Here is a 24641-nt window from a genome sequence, read left to right on the forward strand (position 1 = left end):
AACCCCCATCAAAAGCTATTTAAAAAAAAAAACAAAAAAACACCACTTTGGCAACTTTAAGACTCAAAATCATTAATGTTGCCAGGAGGATGAGCTTGGGTAAAAAGGTAAAAATCTGTAAGTTACTGAAGTATCTGTCTCATAAAAGAAGCCCTTCTCACAGAAAAGCTTTTGAAGACCACTGCAGGGTGATCATGAGGATCTTTAATATTCCTCTGTGACAGTCTGCAGTTGTGTCAATTTGACTTGCAAATGATGCCCATCCTCTGCGTCTACAAACCCTGGCCAAATATGATATGACCCGAAAAACTTGAGAAAAGGAGTATTATTAACTATTTGATTTCCTTTGCACTCTGGGTTCCGGTAGTTTCTTCATATTTGATGTGTGTGTGCGTGTATGTTTGTGTTATATCCAGTGTGTAGCTATAGAGAAGTTTTAAAATCCTAAAGGGTCCTTCTGTCGAAGTTAAATTAGAAACTGTGCCTGTTTTTCAGTTGTTTCCTATGTTTAAATAAAATGTTATCAGTTCCCAGACTTCCCGGCACCCTGTCCTTCACTTGCTTTAGTAAGGCTTCTTAGCAACAGTAGAGCACCCCAACCAAAAGGTCCCTGAGTGTGTATGTGTGTTTGTGTTTTAAAGCATTCATTTTTCATTGTAAGAGACCCTAAAACTCCATGCCATCTTTGGCACATCTCAATACAAACCAGGCAATGTAGCTTTGGTTTTGTTAGATAATTTCTCTTTAAGACAAGATACTTAATTGATTATTTCAGGTGTGACTGTCAGGATCAAAGTTTGACTTCCCCGACGAACCATGATGGAAAGGAAATCATTGTCCTTAACAGCTTCAATAACATCGGTTGTGGTGGTAACAGGCTGCCCATTTATGCTGACAATTACATCGTGGTCTCTCAACCCAGAGCTGGGAGGAGGGGGGGGGGGGAGAAAAGGACCATGAAACTATAAGTTTTGCTTGTCCCCATCCAGAATTTAATGTCATCTCATGGCATTATTTTGCTGTCATTAAACATACAAACCAGGAAACCACAAATAGCCTCAATCCTTCCATATGAGGGCTGTCCTAAGATATGCTGAGAAATCACCTGGGGACAACAATGTTATTTACCTTTTTAAAATGAATATTCTAGGGGCGCCTGGGTGGCTCAGTCAGTTAACCGTCTGACTTTGGCTCAGGTCATGATCTCACTGTCTGTGAGTTCGAGCCCTGCATCAGGCTTGGGCTCTGTGCTGGCAGCTCAGAGCCTGGAACCTCACTTGGATTCTGTGTCTCCCTTTCTCTATCTACCCCTGCCCCACTTATGCTGTCTCTCTCTCTCTCTCAAAAATGAATAAACATTAAAAAAAAAAAAGTTACTAAAATCAATATTCTAGGGGTGCTTGGGGTAGCTCCAGTCGGTTAAGCGTCTGACTTCGGCTCAGGTCATGATCTCACAGTTCGTGAGTTCGAGCCCCGCATCAGGATCTGGCCTGACAGCTCAGAGCCTGGAGCCTGCTTCAGATTCTGTGTCTCCCTCCCTCTCTGCCCTAACCCCCGCTCAAGCTCTGTCTCTCAAAAATAAACAAACGCTGAAAAAAAAACAATATTCTAACAATCATGTAAAGAATTGACTCTTCCCATATATTGGATTTGGTCTGGAATAGGGAATTTAGCTTTTGGTTTTTATCATTCTCTGACCTCTGTAACCTCAAGCAAAGATGAAAAGCCCAAGCAATATATATTTTCCCCAGACAGTTGTACTCTATCAGTTTGGTTTTGACAGACCACTTCCTTGTCCCATCTTCACCTGTGGTTTGTGTTAAGTGGAGGCTATGCTGAGCTGCATGATAGCTCTGCTTCCAGTTAGTCAAAAACCAGTCACCCTGCCAAGTCTAAATATTTCAGCCTCTGGTTCTAGGCTCCTTTTCCCCAAAGTTGTGATTACATTCTGTCTCCAACACGTTTGCTTCACATAGGATACACAGTCTAGAAACAAAAAGCACCTCCAAATATGAAACACTGCAATAAATATATGGCCATGCTGATAATTTCTCTTAAAGTCAATAATAGGCTGGAAGAGGCACATCAAATGAAATGACTCCAGGAGACACCATTTTAAAGAAATGGGAAGCCAAAGGAAGGATGTGGGAGGATTACCAAGAATGTGGAATTTTTTTAAATAGAAATTTAAAGCAAGAGGAAATGAAAAGTTTGAGGCCAAAGCTAAAAGCTTAGAAAACCTTTGGAACACAGACAGCTCAGGAAGATGACTGGGGCAGTGTGCAAAGAAGAAACTTAATTCATTGTTGTTCTGTGAGTAGAAAAAAAAGATAAAGAAACCTGCCAGTTATTAATGAGTGTAAACTAATGCACCAAAATGATGGAGTGAGGCTCAGCCAAGATAAATGACCTTTCCCATGTCCCGTAGTTTGGAAGAAACTAAAGAAGGATTTGATCGTGGGTGTTTCAGACTTGAAAACCCACTTTGCCACTCACTCTGCCTCTCAGAAACAAGAGAAGCAGCTACAAAACAGGATAATCCGGGGGTTAAGCCAGATTCCACATCCCTGCTCTCTGGCTAATTATGCACCTCTCAAATTAATTACCTCTCTATACCACAGCTGCTGCTTCTATAAATTTATGCCTATATTGTAAGACTACTGGGGGCTCTAAAAAGTATGTAAAACACTTAAAATGATCCCTGACATAGTAGTTAGTAAGTGCCAGCTGTTATTACAGCTAATAATAATTATGATTATCAGATATAAGTGGGTGAAGCCATAAATAATAGATTTCTGGTTTATCAGTGACTTCAAGCAAGTTCCGTATTTTAACATTCATCCAAATCACCTGGAGCTCTTATTTAAAATGAAGATTCTGGGGCGCCTGGGTGGCTCATTTGGTTAAGCCTCTGACTATTGATTTTGGCTCCAGCCATGATCTCACAGTTGGTGAGATCAAGCCAGGAGCTGGGCTCCGCACTCTTAGCATAGAGCCTGCTTGAGATTCTCTCTCTCAAAATAGGTAAATAAACATTTTAAAAAAATAAAAATAAAATGCAGATTCCAGTTCTGCGGTTGAGCCTGTCATCCTGCTTTATTTTTTTAATTTTTTTTAAATGTTTTTTATTTCTGAGAGAGAGAGACAGCATGAACAGGGGAGGGTCAGAGAGAGAGGGAAATACAGAATCTGAAGCAGCCTCCAGGCTCTGAGCTAGCTGTCAGCACAGAGCCCAACATGAGGCTGGAACCCACGAACTGTGAGATCATGACCTGGGCCAAAGTTGGATGCTTAACTGACTGAGCCACCCAGGTGCCCCTCATTCTGCATTTCTAAAAAGCTCCAGGTGATGCCAATGCTGCTGGTCTACAGACCACATTTTGACTAGCAAGGACTTGGAGAGCTGAAAGAAATAGCCTTGGCCTTGAGCCAAAAGTTAAAAATAAAGACGGTGGGGGGGGGGGGGCAGGAAGCAAGAAAGTCTAGAAAAGCCTATGACAAGCCAAATTTAGTAACATGAGACTTAACACTTAGCTATTCTGAACAGTTAGTACCTGTGGTTTCTTCCGCTTACCAGAAGAGTTGCCATAATCTAAAGAGGTGACTGAGCTCTTGAAAACCAAAAATACTGAGAAAGGGATGTTAAAGAAATATAAGAGAGAGACCCAGGAAAATAGCTGTAGGACAACCACCTCTTCCCTCAGTAGTTACTATAAATGTTTAAAGAGTAAAATCAGCTGGAGCACTTCTTTGATGAGCTTTTCTAGCCTTTGCTTTATTTACATTCATTCATCCATTCATTCAGTGCTGCCCCCTAATATGGTCTTCCAGAGTTCAAAGAAAAATATGTCTGAAAGTACCTAAAATATGTTATTAAACCTTTAGTCCTCTGAATTCTTCCTATTCTTTATAACTAAGGTATCAAAAGCATAGATTTGAGTATTCCTAGCAAAATTAATTTAAGCTTATGCTATTAACTCATCATGAATTCTTGGGCTACAAAGAACCATCCCCTTCCCTAAAAAAGTCCTTCCAAACACAAGTACTCAAGTTTAAATCCACACTGTCAACAGAAATGTAAGGCAAGCCACATACATAATTTTAAATTTTCCGGTAGGCATATTTTTTAAAACTTTAATTTCTACAAATCTTTTTAAAAATAGATGAAACTTGGGGCACCTAGGTGGCTCAGTCAGTTGAGCGGCCAACTTCAGCTCAGGTCACGATCTCATGGTTCGTGAGTTCGAGCCCTGCATCAGGCTCTGTGCCGACAGCTCAGAGCCTGGAGCCTGCTTCGGATTCTGTGTCTCCTCCTCTCTCTGGCCCTCCCCTGCTCATGCCCTGTTTCTGTCTGAATAATTAAAAAAAAAAAAAGAAAGAAAATTTTAAAAAATAGATGAAACTGGGGCGCCTGGGTGGCTTAGTCGGTTAAGCGTCCGACTTTCACTTAGGTCATGATCTCACAGTTCGTGGGTTCGAGCCCCACGTCGGGCTCTGTGCTGACTGCCAGCTCGGAGCCTGGAGCCTGTTTCAGAGTCTGTCACTCCCTCTCTCTCTGACCCTCCCCTGCTCACGCTGTCTCTCTCTCTTTCTCTCTCTCTCTCCTAGAAATAAATAAAAAAAAAAAAAAAAAAAATAGATGAAACTAATGTTAATAATATACCTATTTGGGGGCACCTGGGTAGCTCAATCAGGTAAGCGTCCACCTCTTGATTTCAGCTCAGGCCATGATTTCACTCATCGTGAGCTCACGCCCCACCCACGTTGGGCTCCATGTGCAGAACCTGCTTGGGATTCTCTCCCCCTCTCTTTCTGCCCCTCCTTCACATGTGCTTACATGTACACATTATCCCTCTCAAAGTAAATAAATAAACATTTTAAAAATAATAATAATATACCTATTTTAACTTAGTATGTTATGTATTATCATTTTAACATGTAATTTTTACAAGTCTTAAGTTATTTTACACTGTTCCATATTAAGTCTTTGAAATCCACTAGAAACAACACACACCTGTTGTGCTAACATACAACTTACACAATGCAGTGATTAAAGTGTGAAAGGCAGTCTTTCCAAAACAAAAGAAAAGGTATGTTTAATGGAAAAATATTTTACATCCATTGCCTCTTCTTTTATTTACATAAGTTAAAATTAAAGAAAATTCAGTTCCTCCGTCACGCTGGCCACACCTCACACCTGGGTGTTTAACAGCCACGTGCGGGGAGGGCCTCTGAACTGAACAGTGCACGTCTCAATCCAACACACATTTTACCACGGCACATGAGCTGTGCTCTTACCTTTCAGCAGCTGTTCCTTGAATCACCTCATACACGAAAACTCCAGAACTCACATCAGGGAAATCTGAATCTTGCCTTTTCAGCTCTTGAAGAAGGCTAAGAAAAGTGAGAAGAGTTTTACTAGAAAATTAAGAAACACAACGACTTAATCTGAGCCCTGGTCAAAACCTCCAACTCAGTAGGTACCCTTGTTTGTTCTACTCCAGGCTCCAAGTGGCCAGTGAGAACTCCGTCAAGCCGGTCACAGTTATTCTTCCCCGGGTGTGGTCTGGTTCTCTGCCAAAGCCTGGGACCATGGGACATTACAAGGTATAGCCACAGAGAAAAAAGCTACTGAAACATTCGGGAAAGGTTGGTGCCGGCAGAGGCAGATATATACTATGTGACAATGGGGCCCTGCAGTCATGAGAGTAGCTAGCTGTAGTCCAAATGCTTTAGATCCCCTGTTAAGACTGTCTAGCTATGACTTTTGCTTCTGAAAAACAACCCAGACATATTCAAACCCACACTTACTTCATAGTAAGAGGCAGCATTCGCAGACCGAGATATTTCTTCTGTGAAAGAGCCTTTCCTGGAAAGGAAAGTCATAAGGTGTTAGTAACAACAAAACTTCCTTCCTTTTGGCAGAGCTTAAAAGACACCAAGTCATGGACTATCCTTACTATTATTATAACTGCCTTTTCAGGGGCGCCTGGGTGGCTCAGCTGGTTAAAGCGTCCAACTCTTGGTTTCAGTTCAGGTCATTATCTCACAGTTCTTGGATTCGAGCCCCAAGTCGGGCTCTGCATGGATACCTCAGGGCCTGCTTGGGGCACTCTCTCCCTCTATCTCTGCCCCTCCCCTGCTCGTGCTATCTCTGTTTCTGCCAAAACAAGTAAATAAACATAAATAATAACAATAATAACTGCCTTTTCAGGCTGTCAGCAATGAAAACAAGCTTCAGAGAATTTGTCACTAGCATGGACACTCCTCCCATCTACTCCCATCTCTAGCCCGTGGGTTTCCTTTCCACCACAATTCTCATATTTCTGGGAACAACACAGGCCTGGCTTTGTGCCTCGTCCCCCAGTATTGCCACTCAAACCAACGTGATAAAAGCTCGGTATCAGTGGCTCAGTATTCTACAGATTTCCTAATGGCGGTCTCTACAATAGATTGAGTGCTCCTGAAAAACACAAGAAGGGATGAAAAAGTCCTAACTCCCCTCACCTTTCAGCTGGCGCTCATGGAATTCTGCCAAGAACTGTCGAATTCGATCTGAGGGAATTGCAAAGGAGATTCCTGCGGTCACCTTGAGTGTGTTTATGCCAATCACATCACCATCCTGGCAAGGAAGGAGCCATCATTAAGTCTCCAAGCCATGCAAACTGATAGGTGCAAAACTAAAACCAGCAAAGGAGAGAGTAGAGCCAGTCACTGAGGGTCAGAGCACAGAGGGGCTAGAGGAAAGTGGACTTCAAACAGAGAGCAGTGGATGTTACCTTATGGGTCGCACAGCATCGTCGGATACCGGGGGTGGGGTGGGGGGGAACCTACCCATGTGCAAATCCCCACTGAGGACATATTTTTTTAATCTCAAGCTCATTTTTTTCCTTTGCCAAATTGATTTTAAAAGTGAACCACAGTTCGTATTTTGACACAGATAAGAAGATAGGGAGTATCTGCCTTTTCTGTTTAAATGAAACTAAAAAGTAAACATGAAAAAGGCAAAAACGCAATACTTCAGCAACACTTCCGTGAAACTCTTCAGGATTAGCTAACTGACCTTAGAGAACAAAGCTCTACAAGGCCAAAGTTGAGAAATGGGAAACAGTTTCCTCTTCATGCACTTCATTATCCCTTAGCCTTTGTTGAGTAATGGCAAGGGTAGAAAAGAGACTTCTGATCATATTAAAATACATATTATAGGGGAGCCTGGGTGGCTCAGTCGGTTAAGTGTCCAACTTCCGTTCAGGTCATGATCTCACAGCTCGTGGGTTCAGGCCCCGCATCAGGCTCTGTGCTGACAGCTTAAAACCTGGAGCCTACTTCAGATTCTGTGTCTCCTTCTCTCTCTACCCCTCCCCTGCTTGCACTCTCACTCTGTCTTTCTCTCAAAAATAAAGAAACATTTTAAAAAAATACATATAATTCAGCAGGCCTGGAACATGGCCTGAAAATGTGCATGTCACCCCTTCTCTAGTAAACTCATCGTCTACACGAGACAGCAGGCACAAAATTACACGCCTTGCTGTGAGTAAAAAGGGGCTCAGTAATTTCACATACAATTCACCCTCCAAAAAGCAAATGTGTAAAGAACCAAAAACAATCCATTCAAAGGGACTCAGACAGCATGATCACAGACTGTGTGTCAAACAGCACGGCGCTCCCATGCTTTTCCACATAACTGAACAAGTAGAAACTCCCACACTTCCATTAGAGATGCTGAATGAAACTGAGGAAACACATGACAGAGCAAAGGATTCTTAGTGTGGCTTTTCTGTCATCTCTCCCAAGACTAAATTTAACCCTGAACAGACCACATCATGTAGAAAGCATCTTGGGATCAGGAACACTTCTTCATATGCAACAGGGGTGGTATGAGAGGCGGGTTTCAAGGATAGACCCTACATAGTACTGCTGGTCATCTGACGTATATTTGAGTTTAGTGCCCAGGACTTGTGCTAACTATGCAATGACGGCAGGAAGCATGTCAGTAAGCATAAGTAAAAGCTGGCACTCTCAGCTGGAGGAAATCACATGCCAGGAGGATAAATCCATCATAGATCTTGAATTTCTGCTCACTGGTTACTTATGATGCAATATCAGAAAAGCATCTTACCACAAATCTCTACACGAGACTGACATCCTAGCCTGCGTCATGCAATTTGCAAAGTCTTTGAAAGTGAGAAAGAGACGTGAAGCAGCAAGGAAAGTAGCCACTTACCAAGTTCACCAGAGGGCCCCCAGAATTCCCGTGCTGAAGACAGAAATTTGGAGAAGTCAAAACTTTTCTCCTTGTCATTTATACATGATTCCTAAAGAGGTTTACCAAAAGCAGACCACTCCGGTGAGCCCCTGTTCCTCCTAGGCAGGCAAGGCTGTGACCCTGTCACCAATGCTGAAGTCATTGCCAGTGAAGGACAACTAGCAAAAGCACCACCACCTTCTACAGCAGGGGGTGACCTCTATGACAGACCTTAAGAGGCCAACCCAGTATAATGGGTGTCAATTATCAAACAGGCTGAACTCCAACAACATAGCATTCCCTCCCTCTCATGAGGATCTGACTGAACTCTGGATGTCCCCAACAGGCTGATGGGAAAAGAGGGCATTCGGACATGTTCTTCTCACTGTCCTGCCAGTACCTGACGGGTTAAGGATGGCCCTCCCAAGTAACTTACATTAATTATGGCATCAGTCTGGATATAGTCCATGTCCGAATACTTCAGCCCCAGCTCTCTGCCCCCTCTCTGTGTAGTGCTGACAATTCCTGCGGTCACCGTGTTCTGCAGAGAAAATGGGCTGCCCAAGGCCACCACGAACTCTCCAGCCTGCAGGTCAGATGACCTTCCCAGCAGCAATACTGGAAGGTCAGTCTGCACAAGGCCAGGAGGGATGGGAAGGACAGAGAGGTGAAGAACAAATCAAGAACAGAATCAACCAGTATTTGTGTACAGTACACATACAACACTGTCTCTATCATTTCGGCACTTATAATCCAAGAATCACCTACCCACCCATATAGGTTCTACAAGTGCCTGAAGCTTCCTCAAATTCCAGCAACCACCAAACTCTCTCACTTGATAAGATGATCAATATCATCTCTAAAATCTAAAATTATTGCTTTGTAGAAATCACTATAACTAAACCACCAGTGAAGATGTTGATGAACATAAGCTGACATTAGCAACTTAGCACCCTTCCAGCTCAAAAGTTCCTAGTCAAGGTTAAGCCACAAACAGAAAGGAGATCACCCAGAGCGGTGCTTCTCAAATTTTAATGTGCACACAAATCACCTGGGGATCTTATTAAAATGCAGGTTCTGATTCAGTAGCCCCGGGTGGGATCTGAGATTCTGCATTTCTAAAAATTTCTCAGGTACTGTCAATGCTGCTTAAGTGCAGATTACACTTTGTATAGCAAGGACCCCTAAGTACTCCGAAGCAGCTTTGAATCCACTGCAATTATTCCTAGTATTCTAAGGCAAGCAGAGACCTAAGTTTCTCAGAAGCAGCATCTGTTGACAAAAGAGGTAAAGGAGGCTAGTTAACAATAGAAATTGTTAGGGATATAGAGATGGGCATAGAGGCAAATAAACAAAAGAGGAGTGAAAAACAGAAAAAGAAGCCAGAAAGGGGCATATACCAGGTAGAAAAGATGATGGGTGTGGGGTGGGGAAGAAAATATCAGCAAACTGATGAAAATCCCCAGCTGTGCAGACTGATTTGACCCTTCCATACTCACATTTGGCTCAATCTTAATCAGCGCAAGATCCAATTTATGGTCAATATCCTTGACAGTGGCTTCAAACGGGACCCCACTCTGGAGCTCCACTTGGATCCGCTGCTGGTTGGTGACGACGTGGGCACTGGTAACAATGAGCCCATCCTCAGACACTATGAACCCAGAGCCACTGGATGCAGGAATATTCTTGCTGCTAAGAGGTGACCTGTCTCGGTAAGATGACAGTATAAGCAGAGGGCAGGAAAATCAGGGGATCCATCACAGGCTGGTGACATGGGAACCTCTCATTTATCAAGCATACTTCCAGCACAGTTTTGTCAGGCATCTCACTTTCTCCTGTCTGTGTTTTCAGGCTCTCCATGTGCAACTGGATTCTGAATGTCCAATGCCTTTGCCATCTCTTGGGAACACGCAAGAGAGTTGATTCCAGCTCTCTGACCTCAGACTCCCACCTTCTGCGCTGGACAGAGAGCAGCAACCCTCTACTTCCGAGAGACCTAATCTAATCATGCTGCTGGGGGCAAACGTGGACCTAATGCCACATTACTGAGGACCCAGGCAGGGAGAGAGTGTAAGAGAAGTCTGGTTCCAGCTTAGGATCCACTACTAACTGGCCTTGTCACACAGGATTTCCTTCCGTGCCAACGAGGGGCCTGAGCAAGATCACCATCAGGATGCCTTCCAGCTCTTACATCTGACCCTCAGATTTTGTCTGTGGGAGATGACGGAGGGAGAAATCCCTGGCACCTAAGTGCAGAGGAGTAGCCCAGATTTGGAAGGCAGAAACCCTATGCTTCCGCTCTTTGGCTAGACTACCCTGAACAGATTATTCAACCTGTTTTGAGCTGGCGGTTTCCTCACAGCAGGTTTTATGACTAAATGATGCTTGTAAAGCGGTAGCGCAGGGGCCTAAGTGGGCAGGCGCTCATGAACCGGCCGCCAGGGCAGCGGGCGTCTTCCTCTCGCGTCCTTTACCTGCGAAACAGCTGCAAGTGAACCACGGAGGGCGCCACCTTCTCCACCACGGCGGCGATGAAGTTGTACTTGCTCCTGAGCCCGCCTACACTCCTGGCCCCTGTGAAGAAACGCTCCATGCTTGGGGGCGGTGGGCGCCCCGCTGCCTGACCGCGTCTGGGGTCCCATCCCGAAACTCCCGGGCTCTCTCCTCCTCCAGTCCCCTTTCCCTCCCGTTCCTCTCCTCGGGCTCCCCTCCGTGTTCACGGCCGCCCCGTAAGGATGCGCCTTGAGGAAAAGAGAGCTGTCATCCCGGGCGGGGGGTACAAGAGAGGGGAAAGGGAGAAGACGGTATTTAACAGGCCTGGGGAGACAAGTGGGGAGAAACCACACGGGACCTGGTAAGGAGACACCTAAGAAGGAAAGAACATTGGAAACAAGGAGCTGGATCCGCAGGCAAAGGCACAGGGAAGAGCGCGCGGCAAACCGCGCGACTGCGCCGCGCCGCTTAGGGGAGTCGCGAGCGCCCGGAGCGCGCGCGGGCCCGGCGCTCACCTCGATCCGCGCAGTCGCCCTTCAGCACGGGCACGGCCGGGAGCGCGCCCCGGAGGCGCGCGGCGCGGTTCTCGGCGCGCAGCGCGCACAGGCTGGGGTAGGTGCGGCCGTCGCTGCCGCACACCGCCGCCCCCGCCGCCGGGCAGCCGCACGTGCCCGTCCGGGCGCCGCCGAGGCGCGGGGCGCTGGGCGGCGCGCGGCACTGCAGCCCCGGGGCGCACCGCCGTCCCAGCGCCCCGCCGCAGGCCTCGCCCTCGGCCGCCGCGCAGACGCGGCAGCAGCGGCAGCGGTCGAGCACCGGCGTCATCCCGGCCGAGCAGGTGGGCAGCGGGGGACAGCGCGTCGGCTCGCAGGCCGCGGGACAGGGCAGCGGGGGCCTAGACCTCCTAGCTTCGACCCCGGGCACAAGCACTGGGAGCAGCAGCAGCCACAGCAGTTGTCGTCCGAGCGCCGCGGGCCGCAGCAGAGATCTAGTCATCCTGCTCCCTTCCTTCTTGGCTCTCACTGTTCCAGTTACTTTGGACCCGCCAACTGCTCTAACATGAGCAACACACTCTCCCGGCTAGGGTGCCTCCTCCGCCAACCCCCAGACTTTAAGGGGCAGAACCTGGCAGATGCCACAAACATCAACCACACCATCCCCGCCCCGAGGCCAGGTCCACCCCCACGCGATGAAAAGAGGTCCCCAGCCCTGCCCTGCGCAGGGCCCTTTCCTCGGGAAGTCCAGAAAGCCAGTAGTAATAGGGCAGACTGACAAGAGACATCACCCACCCACGGACAGAAGGTCAGCGTTAGGAAAACATACACCATATTTCAGTATTTCACATGGTTTTATTACAAAACAAGCAACAAAACAGTTTTAGAAAATTATTTCTGCTACATACCAATTAGGAGATCACATAAAATGAGAAGCATAACAGTTTCCATGCACTCAGCTCAAGGCTTACAGTGAGTGCATTTCACAGCTGAAACATACTGGTTCAAAACACAAAATCATGCCACACCATAAGCAGTGGGGGAAAGGGTCAAACTATATTTTTGCCAATATTAGCTTTATTCAAATTCTACTTAGCATGAGTGACTGTAACTGCTGCAGGCAATAACATCGAAAAAAAAAAGGATAAGAGAAAAAGCAATGTTGGTAGAAAAGATGTGGGTAGAAAACAACTGTGCATTTTTGACAGGTTCAAAGTTTATAAACAAAGCCCATTAGGGGAAACTCAATTTCCAAAATGGTGTTACTTCCACATGCCTGTTATCTGGTCAATTGTGAAAACTAACATCAAATACCACGGCTCAGCTACTCAATCTTCTATTTATTGGTTGCTTTTACTCATATCAGAGCACAGTTATATTTAGGAAGAAAAAAAAAACCTTTTGTGTCAAGTAAACAACAAAGCTGGACCTTACCTCTGCTCCTTTTTTTTTTTTAAATGTGTTATTTATTTCTAGGAGAGAGAGAGACAGCGTGAGCAGGGGAGGGTCAGAGAGAGAGGGAGTCACAGACTCTGAAACAGGCTCCAGGCTCTGAGCTGGCAGTCAGCACAGAGCCTGATGCGGGGCTCAAACCCACGAATCGCGAGATCATGACCTAAGCGAAAGTCGGACGCTTAACCGACTAAGCCACCCAGGCGCCCCTGCCTCTGCTCCTTTTCATGTGAGCTCACCGTTCTCCTCAAAAATAAACATATAACCTCCAATATGTTGACCTGAGTCCACTCTACACCTTACTAGGGTTAAAATGTCTCACAGGATATAAAAGGCCAAACTATGTTTACCAACCACCAACTGGCCTCGAGTAAGCAAATCCTTACGCTTTCAAGATAGTGGATGGTAAATAGTTCAATTACAGGGAAGACCACCTGTAATACTATTACACATACTGCATCAAGGCCACTTCAAAAGTCTTACAAAAACAGCATAACTCCGATAAGGTTTTTTACTCCACAAAGAAAATGCAGTTTCTCTTTTTAACTCAGATTTATTCCAGAGCCTATATACTTAATGACTAATATACTGCATCCCTGCCCTACTTTTCCCATTTGGTTCCATATAAATTTAAATGTTTATTTATTTTTGAGGGCGGGGTGGAGCAGAGAGAGGGGGACATAGGATCTGAAGCCAGCTCTGTGCTGATAGAAGAGAGCCCTGATGCAGGGCTCGAACTCATGAACTGTGAGATTGTGACCTGAGCCAAAGTCTGACACTTAACCAACTGAGCCACCAGACTACCCTGGTTCCATATACATTTAAAGTCAAATGCTTTCTGGGGCACCTGCATGGCTCAGTCGGTTAAGTGTCCAACTGCGGCTCAGGTCATGATTTCATGGTTAGTAGGTTTGAACCCCATGTCGGGCCCTGTGCTGACAGCTCAGAGCCTGGAGCCTGCTTCAGGTTCTGTTTCCCTCTCTCTCTGCCTTTCTCTCTCTCTCTCAAAAATAAACATTTAAAAAAGTTTAAAGCCAAGTGCTTTGATTGCATATGCACCATCTTTGGCTCACATGTGTAGTGACATTAAAAATTGTGATGTGAAATTGGTCAGAAGGTAAGAAATATAGACACAAGGAATTCTGAAATAAGGCTTGGGAATGAGAATGCTTTTAGGTGCCATTGAAGATCACTCTATTTATCTAGTGTTGGAATCACATTAACAATGTTCTCACTCGGCATTCCCAAGTATTTGCCATCTACAGTCCTTGTTTTCCTCTATCACAATAATATAATCTACATTTGTAAGTATATTGAACTCACATTCTTAAAATAGACCATACTGAATGAGAAACATATCAGCTTACTATAATGGCCAATTAATTCAGCAATGGTATTCTAGCAGAGAGTTTACTTAACAAAAGAGAAATAGGTACGTTTTCATCAAAAGTTGACAGCTTTCATGAGTTCCGGAATGTTTAAAGAGATCTCAAAAGTTCCTAATTTATTTTTGCTAGTGTACTGCCATTTATTGTGTACCTCCTTAGACCTAGCCAAACAATTTTCTTAAGGAAAATTTCAAGGTGAAACCAGAGATGAGGAGCTTTAAGAATTTGGAATGGCTACTTGAAACTGTAACCTTGGTCACCCATAATAACTAACTCACAAAGCAAAAGTACACAGGGGTCTGCAAAAGAGAGGGGGGGAGAGAGAGAGAGAGATCCAGTAGATGTCTTTTTTTATACCAGGACCACGAGGCCCAACAATATAAGTGAAGAATAGCTCCAATGCAGTGCAATCAAGAAGAGTTCTCAACATGACCTAGACTTCAAGGTAACTACACTGCATTGAAGGAACAAAGATTCCCTCCAGCCCCTAGAGGTTACTGATGATATGTTTTTACCTCGGCATTACATCTGGACATAAGGAGGGGAAGGGATTTACTCAGGTAAAAAAGCTTCTCTATCTTCTTCTAGTCTTTAAGTTTTAATTTAAAGGTAACTAATTGTTCTAGCTGATAAAAGGTATAGACAGAAATGAGTTAGTTTTTCTCTCCCTTTAGGGAACACTGGTAAGTTAGCAGTAAACCACATTAAGTTGGACAAATTCTCCCAGGGACCCTGGAAAGTATCTTTTGTCAAATGAAAGGTAGAAATTTGGGTGGAAAATGCAATCTATGCTCTTCTACCTGGGAAATATCTAGTCAGCAATGCAGAGCCTCTAAATCAATGTTTCTATGCATAGTTTCTATTTTATTAAAAATATAAATACCTCTCAAGATTATCCTTGTATCTCTTCACTGTTAAGTACATGGAACCTTATTGTATTACAAGGTGTGATCATGCAACTACTCAAGGCTTCATTCAAAGAGCAACAGAAAGAGTTAGAAACAAAGCAAATCTGCCAGGGTATATAATATACAGCACTTAAAATTAGACTAATATCAGCCCTTTGAAGAGAGCTGTGAAGTAAGGATTCAAGAAATCTGTCTGTGCTGAAACAGACCTTTTCTTCTGTCTGGAAAACATGGATCAGAAAAGTTTATCTGGATGAACTATAATCCATCTTTTCCCAGCACCTGCTTTAAAACAATTCTAACATTCTAAAACAGAGATCCGATCTATCACTCAAGTGAATTATCATACACTTATCAACCCTCCAAACTTCCAAATAATGCCACACCAATGGAAATGTCTGCCCTATTCTCAACAGTCGTAACTTCTAACACTGATAAACCCATCCTCGGGGCCTGACACAGAAACTGGGTGGGCAGGTCCATCACTCAAGTTGACACTATTTGGGGCCATAGACAAGAACAGAATAATTCCCCAAACTGGCTGATGCACTGAGTTGAATCTTTCCCTATACCTTACAAGAGATCCCTATGTCTTCCCCAGTGGAGGTCCCCTAGGAGGATCTACCCTAGTGGACATTCTGAGAGCTGCCTGCCTGCCCCCAGATCTTAACACCTCCCCCTCAGAATGTATCCCAGCCAAGCCAGAGCCTAGGTCTGCTGCTTTCATCCGGGTTAGCTACCACTCTCCTACTTCCCAGTCAGACCTCAGCCAATGAACAGGAATAGGATAAGCCAGATAACTGCCCAAGACTCTGTGCCTGGCCTGGAGACCAAAGGAAGAAACTATAACTAGGACATGGGAATAGAACTTGGTTGGGGATGAAACGCACTACCAAACCTCCTCTCACCAGGAAGACCTTGGAGTGGTCAAATTAGAGGCAACCTGCTCTCCACTGAGCATGCCTACAGGTCTAACCTAGTGGTTTTCCAAGTTAAATACACTGTATATTTAAAAAAAAAAAAAAGCCAGCTGAATGGGCCACTCCCACAGAGCATCCACAGGAATATGGGTGCCAAAGGGTCTCTGACTGTCCTCCAAAAGGTAGGGAAACTGAGTCATGGCCTCCTTTTCTTGAGTCCTCCCCCCTCCCAGGGCACCATGCCCTATCACACATCAGAAGTCCGTATGCTCTCGTCATCAAGGCTGAACAGAAACGGTTTCTCCTTGGGGTGTTGGGGCTCTGATCTGTGCCTTATCCGGGAGCTGGGCAACACCCCAGAAGTACTGCTCTCCCCAAGTCGAGGCATGAACAAAGAGTCCCCAGGAGTCTCTTCAGCTGGAAGCAGCTTATCCCCAGCCTGGGGGACAGGTGTCCAGGGTTGCCAGGAGGAAGCCACAGAGGGGGCTTTGCAGAGGGCTTTCTTTTCTTCCACAGGTGGCCGCCCCCTGCACAAGGCAGAGTTGGGCCCACCTGACAGGCTGGAGCTTCCAGAGCGAGTCAGAGAGATGGATCTAGAAAAGGACATATCCTACAAAAATAAAAGGGAAGGAAAAAAAAGCAGAATAAGGGCTTTCCTGACAGTGTTTACCCCAAAGCCCCAGGAAGAACAGCCAGGATCACCACCTCATAAGTCCGGAGACCCCTGTCTACAGAAATCGAGTACAACCAACGGAATTCACTCCAGATGTGTCATGGTCTGCCTGGCAGGGAGACCTGTAGAACACATCAGAGTCTCCGTTTCTTTACACAACCCAACTCGCCTCTTTCCAACAACCAAACGAACAAACAAAAAAATAAAACCTTGTACCTAAATCAGTAGAAGGAGAAATCAAACAAGACAGCCTGGGACTTCAGCTGCATCCAGGAACAGGCTGCTCGCCTACATCACCAAATAAAACCTGACCACTCAAGGAGAATTCATCTCCGAGTTGACAGTGGCTGTTTACCAGAAAGAAGTGACTTACTCTGGGGTGGCATTTGAGGGCCTGGACGGCTGCCCTGATCTCCTTAATCCAGCTGTGCATGTCTTCTGGACTGTCCGCCTGCAAAACATCCCACAGCACTTATGGAGAAAATTCTGGCACTGTGATTTCAGCTTTCAAGTCTGTAATTCAATTCTAAGTTTATGAAATCACACCATTAGAACTGGAAGGATCCCAGAGACCATCCAGTCCAGTGGCTTTCAGACTTTTGAGGACATTTTTTTCCCCCTGCAAATTCTTATATGACACCCTATAAATAAAACAGCTCAAAGTGGATCTGCTCTGCAGTGGGGCAAAGGCCATCCCTGCTGTAGCCCCTTGCCCCCCTCTAGAGCACAAATGGCCTCCTATTTTACAGAAAAGGAAAATGGGGCCCAGAAAGCCAAAGTTCAAGATTTATGGCTGGTCTAGATTCCAGTTCTCCTGATTCCCAATGCAGTCCATCTTTCTACTACAGCTATCCAAACAGAATAATCCCATTTTCAACTCCAGTCCCACTAAAGCCAAATCCTCTGCATATCCTCCAAGATACATATTATCTCTAGGTACAGAGCTTCCCTCAGAACACAAATGACCTGAGTCTGTTGTGACTCCAGCCAGGCCTGGAGAGTTAGTTGGTAGACTCAGAGCACTAAGCTTAACAACATGTAGGACACTGCTGAGCCCAGAAATGCCTACCAACGCCAGAAGGGGGCAGCAGGGGCTCTGTAACGAAGGGAAGGAAAATCAAAACCCAAAGCTGCGGCAGGTGGAGCCCTCGGAATTCTCAGTGCCTTCCAGCTTTACAGAGGTTGAGTTCAAGTGAACCTAGCAAATATTTGCCGAGGCCCTCAGTCTTAAGGCATCAGGTACCAAGCACAGAGATAGGACCAAGACCAAATCCTTGATCTCCAGAAATTTCTATTTGTTAATTTCTCTCTGCCCCCTGTGCCTTCCCCTAACAGTCACACCCAAAATCATAAGTGTGCATTAGTGCGCGTATGCACGGGATATGTAAACACCGCGCTCCAGCCTGCAAAACTCTCCACAGACACCCCTCACTTCCCGCAGCCCCCAAATGATTCTTTTACTTTGCACTGTATCTGGATAAAACACTAGTTTTCATTTTGGTTCGGGGTTTTTTTTGTTGTTGTTTTCTTGTTTTTAGTTTTTTTTTTAAATCTCCACACTTGCATTCCTACCCCTTTCTGTCACCCCAAACAGACTCACATTGGTTAGGTGTGTGCAGAATACACTTAGAAAAGAAACGGTTTCACATGGTGGCACACTGCATTAAACAGGTGTAGCAGCCAGTGCCCAAGGCAAACACACCTCTCACATGCTAGAGCTGCAAATTTACCTGGATTCTCTCTCCACTGGGTTTTTCCCAGTTGTGTAACAACCTAATGGTTGGTTTTCCAAAAAAAAAAAAAAAAAAATCCATCACTAGTCCAAAAAGATCAATAGGATGAGTTGTTCAAGACCCTTCCAGAAGGTATTTTAGTAATATCAGAGATAGCCTGTTCCTCAAGTAGAACCACTGGGAAAATGTAATGAACTCATTTAGGTAAAGCACTTTGAATAGCGCCTGATGCACAAAGAAAGGGCTTCCTAGGTATTAGTTATCATGTCTATTATTATTACACATGGGATGCGAATGAAGCCTCAAATTGCAATATTATAAATATGTTAATTTCCTTCTCCCTGAGATTTTTTTTTTCAGTTTCCTCATACTCAAACTGCACATAATTCCTACCTAAGGATGAAATTGTCAGGATCAAAAGAGATAACCTATTTGGTTACTTTGAATCGAATGAGATGAAGGTAATTAAATTGTCCATCAAGTAGAAAATAATTTCGGAGCACCTAGGTGGCTCAGTCAGTTCGGCGTCCAACTTTGGCTCAGATCATGATCTTGTAGTTTGTGGGTTCAAGTTCCGCATCGGGCTCTGTGGTGACAGCTCAGAGCCTGGAGCCTGCTTTGGATTCTGTGTCTTCCTCTCTCTTTCTCTCTACCCCTCCCCTGCTTGTGCTCTGTCCCTCTCTGTCTCTCAGAAATAAATTAATTAGAAAAGAAAGAAACTCATCTCTCAGAGATTTCCCTTCTAGGGAGCCACATGATTTGGTAGGGGGCAATGTTAGATGACTGAGAAAGAGAGAGATGGGAGCTGAGGAGAGACAAACATCCCCCATATCATACAGTAGGTCTGGCAAGATCCTCATGACAATAGTTTCCACGGCTATTGAGCTACTTCGACCCCCTCCCATCACCCAAGCACAACACAGCACTCAAGTCAAATGCTGCCAAACAAGCCAGAGGCCACCTAACTGTCTTTTTAGGCCCCCACCAACATACTTGTACATCTTCTCTACAAACCTACCACACCATAAGCCTAGGTGTCTTCACCCCAGCCTCCATCTAGCAAGTTATTTGATAAGAGAAAACTAGGGACCACCTGACTTATCATCTGGGAAGTCAGACACAGAATCAAAATCCTATACGACACAGTTAGGTTGTTTCCAATCCTCCTCTAATATAAGTAATGTCGCTATTCATATCTTTGTGCACAAAGCTGTTTTCGTTCGAATGATTCTTCAGTTCCCAGGAACATTGCTTAAAAGACTTGCCATCTTTTAAGGCTCTGGTTACATCTGGCCAGAGAGATTTTTGGCCAACAATATGTATATCACTTGCCACCAATATATTATTTTTTTACATGCACTCTTGCTAGAATTAAATATTATGGTTTTTAAGTTTTTGCTAATATGATGGGCAAAATTATTAAATCTCTTTCTGAAAACATTTAATAATTCATAGATGGAAAGTGTTTGCTAGTTATATTTTTCCCAATTTTCCACTTCTACTTATGGACATTTTGCTGGATAACCTACAGTGTATACCCTGCCATGAGGACATTAACAATAAACATTAGTAAGCATTATTTTAATGTTCGACAAATGTCATTTTAAAATATTATTCCAGGGCGCCTGAGTGGCTCAGTCAGTTAAGCGTCCGACTTTGGCTCAGGTCATGATCTCACGGCTCGTAAGTTCGAGCTCCACGTCAGGCTCTGTGCTGACAGCCAGCTCAGAGCCTGGAGCCTGTTTCAGATTCTGTATCTCCCTCTCTCTCTGAAACTCCCCTGCTCACGCTGTCTCTCTCTCTTTCTCTCTCGGAAATAAATTTTTTAAAAAAACATTAAAAAATAAAATATTATTCCAATATAAAAGCAGATATTGTGAGAAAAGTTAAGAAGAAACAGAGTATCACTTTATTGAGATCACAATTATAATCTCCAAATTCCTCAAAACCTCAAAAACTGTGTGCAAACATATGGTGTATGTGTATGTCTACCTTTTATGGAAAGCTTGTGCTTAGCTTTCACCAAAAACCTAAAAATATCTTAAAATACCACCTCAAAGGTAGCTGCGTGAACCAGGGGTAAAAAACAGCTGAAGTCCACGCACCACATGGTGAACTGCAAAAAGCCTAGAAGATGCTTAAAACTCTGTAGAACAAAATGGGAAGTGCCACACTTATACCTCCACCTCTTCCTGGCACGCTTAAGTGTGTGCATTTGTTTTGGGTACTTGGTTCGAAAGAAAAAGTAAGGTTTCTGTCCCTGAGGGCAGTTTTTGAAGTGAGAGGAACAAAGGGTATTAAAAGCAGTCACCACAGCCTGAGGTAGGTTGCAATCCTTGTAGGACATGTAGGTGTTACTGAGTACCTCCAATGAGCTCACCACTGCAACAGATGCCACAATCTGAAGCAATGAATTCCACAGGTCATTAGTAATAGGCCTCCTCCAGTCCGTACCCCGGTGGCTTCTCCTGCAGCTGCCCAACATTTATATGTTCCTAACCTCTGCGCCTCCCTACCCTTCCCAATAGCTAATAAATCCCCACTTTCTCGGCAGGAACCAATCCCATCTTTAGACACAGCCCTGCCAGTATGATTGCCTAGATTGTGCACTACATGGTCTAGATGCTGTCACTCACCCTGTAGTCTAAATTAAAACAGTATCTATCTTGCTCACTATAAGAGCTCTATGCCAACACTCTGCAATTCACATCGGAGCCATCTTATTACTACTCTTATCCTGACATAGCCCCCTAGTTCTGACAACTGGGCTTATTCCAAGTTGCCCAAACCAGTCTGCACTACATTTCTCATCCAGAATAACTACATCCTCCTACCTAATACCCCTGACCTTCTATAACTGGGAAATGGGGAAATAGTGAATGCTGTATGTCTTGTATTCCAAGGACTGAAATCTCATTTTGAACCCTTGCCCAGGACTGAGAACCTGCTGATAAGCTTGCTGACACCCCAAGCTTAGACAGCTGATTACTGCCAGATCCTGGATCTTGGTCACCATGATCCATCACTGCAAGCTGGTCTCCCCTAGTTGTCTATGGCCACACCTTCTACATCTTGATGCTCTGCACCAAGCTGCTTTTAAAGAGCACATGGGGGTGGGTCCTGCTCTAGCACCTGACTAGGTACCTCCTAATCACTTCCATGATTCACCAGGTTGATGGTCTCGAACAAATAGTTTGCCTTCAGACACTCTGTCTCCTTATCTCTAAAATAGAGATGGTCTCAGAGATCACCGAGAATTCAGTGATATGCTGCCTGTAAACTACTTAGCACTGTGCCTGTGACATCTAAGTGTCCAACAAAGGGTAGCATCCCCGAGCACAAATTATACATATGTGACATGGAAGGCAAATGTGACAGAAGATAAATGACCAACATCTCAGCAGCTGGCAGCCAGCCCCATTCTGTTGCCCAAGCCTCTGTGCCCTGCCCAAGGAGGCTGCTCACCCTGCCTCCAGCTGCCCTGGTCCAGCTTCCCCGGATACCATGTATGGTTCTTTCAGGCAGGTTTACTGAACAGCCCCTAAGAAGCAGGTCAGAATGCCACGTACGCATGGTGGTAAAGCTGCTGGCACCAGACTGTAGGGGAAGCCATTATATTCTTTCACCTTTTTCATGAAACACGATTTTTACTCGGAACAAACGACTGACAAACTGTCAGTCGAACTTATTCGGACTTAGGTAAATGGTGAACTCTTTCTCAAAAATGAATGAAATGAGTCCGTTCAAGTCAGGGAAAATCATGAAAGTTTTTTTTTTTTTTTTTTTTTTTTTGCAATTTTGAGCTTCCAAACAAAATTAGAATTCCAAAAGCTTTCTGTGCTTAAAGACTTTCTTGGGTCGCCTGGATTGCTCAGTTGGTTAAGCATCCGACTTCGGCTCAGGTCATGATCTCAAGGTTCATGGGTTCGAGCCCAGCATGGAGCTCTGCACTAATGGTGCAGAGCCTGCTTGGGATTCTCTCTCTCCCTCTCTCTTTGCCCCTCCCCTGCTCAGGTGCATATGCTCTCTCTCTCTCTCTCTCTCTCTCAAAGGAAAAAAGAAGAAACGAAGACTTTGTTGATGATGATTCCTGTGGTGCTATTAACAAATGTGATTTTTTGATATTATATAATAAAATGTGTCAACATTTAGAAGATCTACATACCTCGATGTGACCACTATTTTCCTAACAACCATCGCATGCAGTTACAAAATCATGCACTGGTAAAAAAGATCCATTCAAAGTGTAACACTGACCAGTGGATTTTAATGTAAGGGTATGAAAGTTTATCAATATTGATATTGGCTTCCAATTCACACCGCACCTGAATTTAAGAAACTACCATTTGTCAAGGTTTCATATAGAATCAAAGAAGAATACCCATAATTATCTGAAAAAGCTATTAAAATAATCCTTTTTTTCTAAATACATATCTGTGCAAGGCCAGATTTTCTTCATATTCTCCAACCAAAACAACATATGGCCAGAGATAGAATGCAGAAGCAGACAGGAGAATCCTGCTGTCTTCTATTAAGCCAGCCATTAAAGAGATTTGCAAAAACATAAAACAATGCTACTTTTGTGGATTTTTTGTTTTAGAAATATATCTATTTTTCATACAAGACTACCTGTGTTAGTATAACTGAGTTTTTGGTTGCTATCTGAAAATCAATTAACACATATTCTTAATGGCTTTTATTCTATGTTCTTCTCAATTTTCTATTCTCTCTAAGTGCTGTAAACAGACTTGTCCATTCACTCATTTGTTTATTTCAGGGTGATGCTAGTATTCTTTTATCCTGGAAATGTGGGAGCAGAAGGCAAATGGAGGTAAAAGTGGTGAGAAACTCCTGGTAAATGTGCATATGCTCATTCAGATGATGCAATCAGTATCTCTTAAACACTGTTCTTGTTGGGGTTCATGTTTCCCAAATCATTCTCTCTAGCCCAAAGCTCTTACCAAGCATAATCATTTACTCGACAAATACTTATTTAGTATCAACCATGTGTCAGGCACTGTCTACTGAAAGATGGTCATAACATGTCACCTTTAATGTCCCACTGACACTGTCAACTCAGAACCCCCAACACTAGGCTTGTCTTCATGCTCACCAGTCCCTCCTCGCCTGGCTGTGGTCTAAGTGATTGCTGCCCGTCTAACACCCTGAGGCGCAGGCCAAACACCCAGCGGTGTCCTTGCCTCCCCATTCCCCCTCACCCCACATCCAACCCACAGCCAAGTCCCAGAAACAGCTCTTCAAAAGCTTTCAAGTTCTCCATTTTTCTCCATCCATCTTAGTTCAAGCTTCCTTCATCCCTCACCCGAATTACTACCACAGCCATCCAACTGCTTCCCACCTCCTGTTTTACCCTTTCTCCATCTGTCTACCCTGCCCTGGGCCTAGAAACTCATAGCCAGCACACCATTAACATGGTCAGTTGAGGGATATCATCTCCACTTTACAGATGAGGAAAACAGGGCTTGAAAGTGAGACCACTTGCCCAGGTGGCATTTTTAGAAGGCAAATTTGATTGGGCCACTCCCTGGGTTCGCCCTCAATGGGCCCCAGCCCTCAGGATGAAATACAAGCTCTCTAATAAGGGCTATAAAGCATGGGCCCTCCATATGGGCTTCCCAGCCTTCCCTGTGTGCTCCTTTTATCTCCAGGCTTTTTCACACATACTCTTCTCTCTGCCTAGGTCACTCTTCCCCCCAACTCAGTTCAGCTGTGCCTTCCTGTAAGAAACCTCCCCCGACTCCCTGAGATGGGGGAGATGCCCCTTTTATGAGTCCCCATGGCAACCACTACTCACTGTAATGGTAGCACTTAGCACACCAGGTTTTTTTGTTCGTTTGCTTGCTTTGTTTTCTGTTTTTTATTCCCCTAGCCCCTTCAATGAGGTCATTCCAATCCTATGATGCCTTTAGGTTCTTCTGTCACAGTCTATATGTCATGCTGGAATCACCCAACCGCCTAAGTGATTTTTTAAATTCACATATATTAAAGTTTACTTTTTACTTTTACTGTGTTCTATACAGTTCTATTTCATACATCCACCATTACAGTATCATACAGAATAGATTCACTGCCCCCCAAAACTGTTGTGTTCAACAACCCAACACTCCTTCCCCCACACTGTTTGCCTGTTCACTTGACTCTCTCTCTCTCCAGTTTACGATCTGTTCTGTTTTAACACAGCGTACCCAGTATGAGGCAAAACGCATGGCATTCTAAGGATACTCCACAAGTACCTGTTAAATGCAAGAACCAGAAACTTTTTGAACCTACAATTTAAATCCTGTCCCTGAATGACAAGGGAACCAGCTCTAACAACT

At 44.5% G+C, this 24641-nt stretch overlaps 2 protein-coding genes across 7 annotated transcripts in view; both read right to left on the bottom strand.

Annotated features, from left to right (window-relative positions):
- Nucleotides 1-34: 34 nt before the first annotated feature.
- On the bottom strand, nt 35-11731 carry HTRA4 (HtrA serine peptidase 4). The gene is made up of 9 exons (XM_039242559.1): nt 11254-11731; nt 10720-10819; nt 9745-9949; nt 8682-8876; nt 8225-8257; nt 6508-6622; nt 5812-5869; nt 5299-5394; nt 35-924 (listed from the first exon to the last, which is right to left on the bottom strand). Exons 1-9 carry the CDS (start codon nt 11729-11731, stop codon nt 759-761), a joined length of 1446 nt encoding a protein of 481 aa, XP_039098490.1. The 3' UTR covers nt 35-758.
- Nucleotides 11732-13703: 1972 nt separating this feature from the next.
- Nucleotides 13704-24641, bottom strand: part of PLEKHA2 (pleckstrin homology domain containing A2) — a 74720-nt gene continuing 63782 nt past the window's right edge. For all 6 annotated transcript variants that reach the window (XM_039242508.1, XM_039242509.1, XM_039242511.1 and 3 more), the window contains 2 exons: nt 16944-17021; nt 13704-16507 (listed from right to left, as the gene is read on the bottom strand). In XM_039242508.1, coding sequence (XP_039098439.1) covers nt 16145-16507; nt 16944-17021 — 441 coding nt within the window. In that variant the 3' untranslated portion in view covers nt 13704-16144. The remainder of the gene's footprint in view (nt 16508-16943; nt 17022-24641) is intronic.

Source organism: Hyaena hyaena, unplaced genomic scaffold (assembly GCF_003009895.1).
Source record: "Hyaena hyaena isolate Hyena2069 unplaced genomic scaffold, ASM300989v1 scaffold_215, whole genome shotgun sequence".
Taxonomy (NCBI): domain Eukaryota; kingdom Metazoa; phylum Chordata; class Mammalia; order Carnivora; family Hyaenidae; genus Hyaena; species Hyaena hyaena.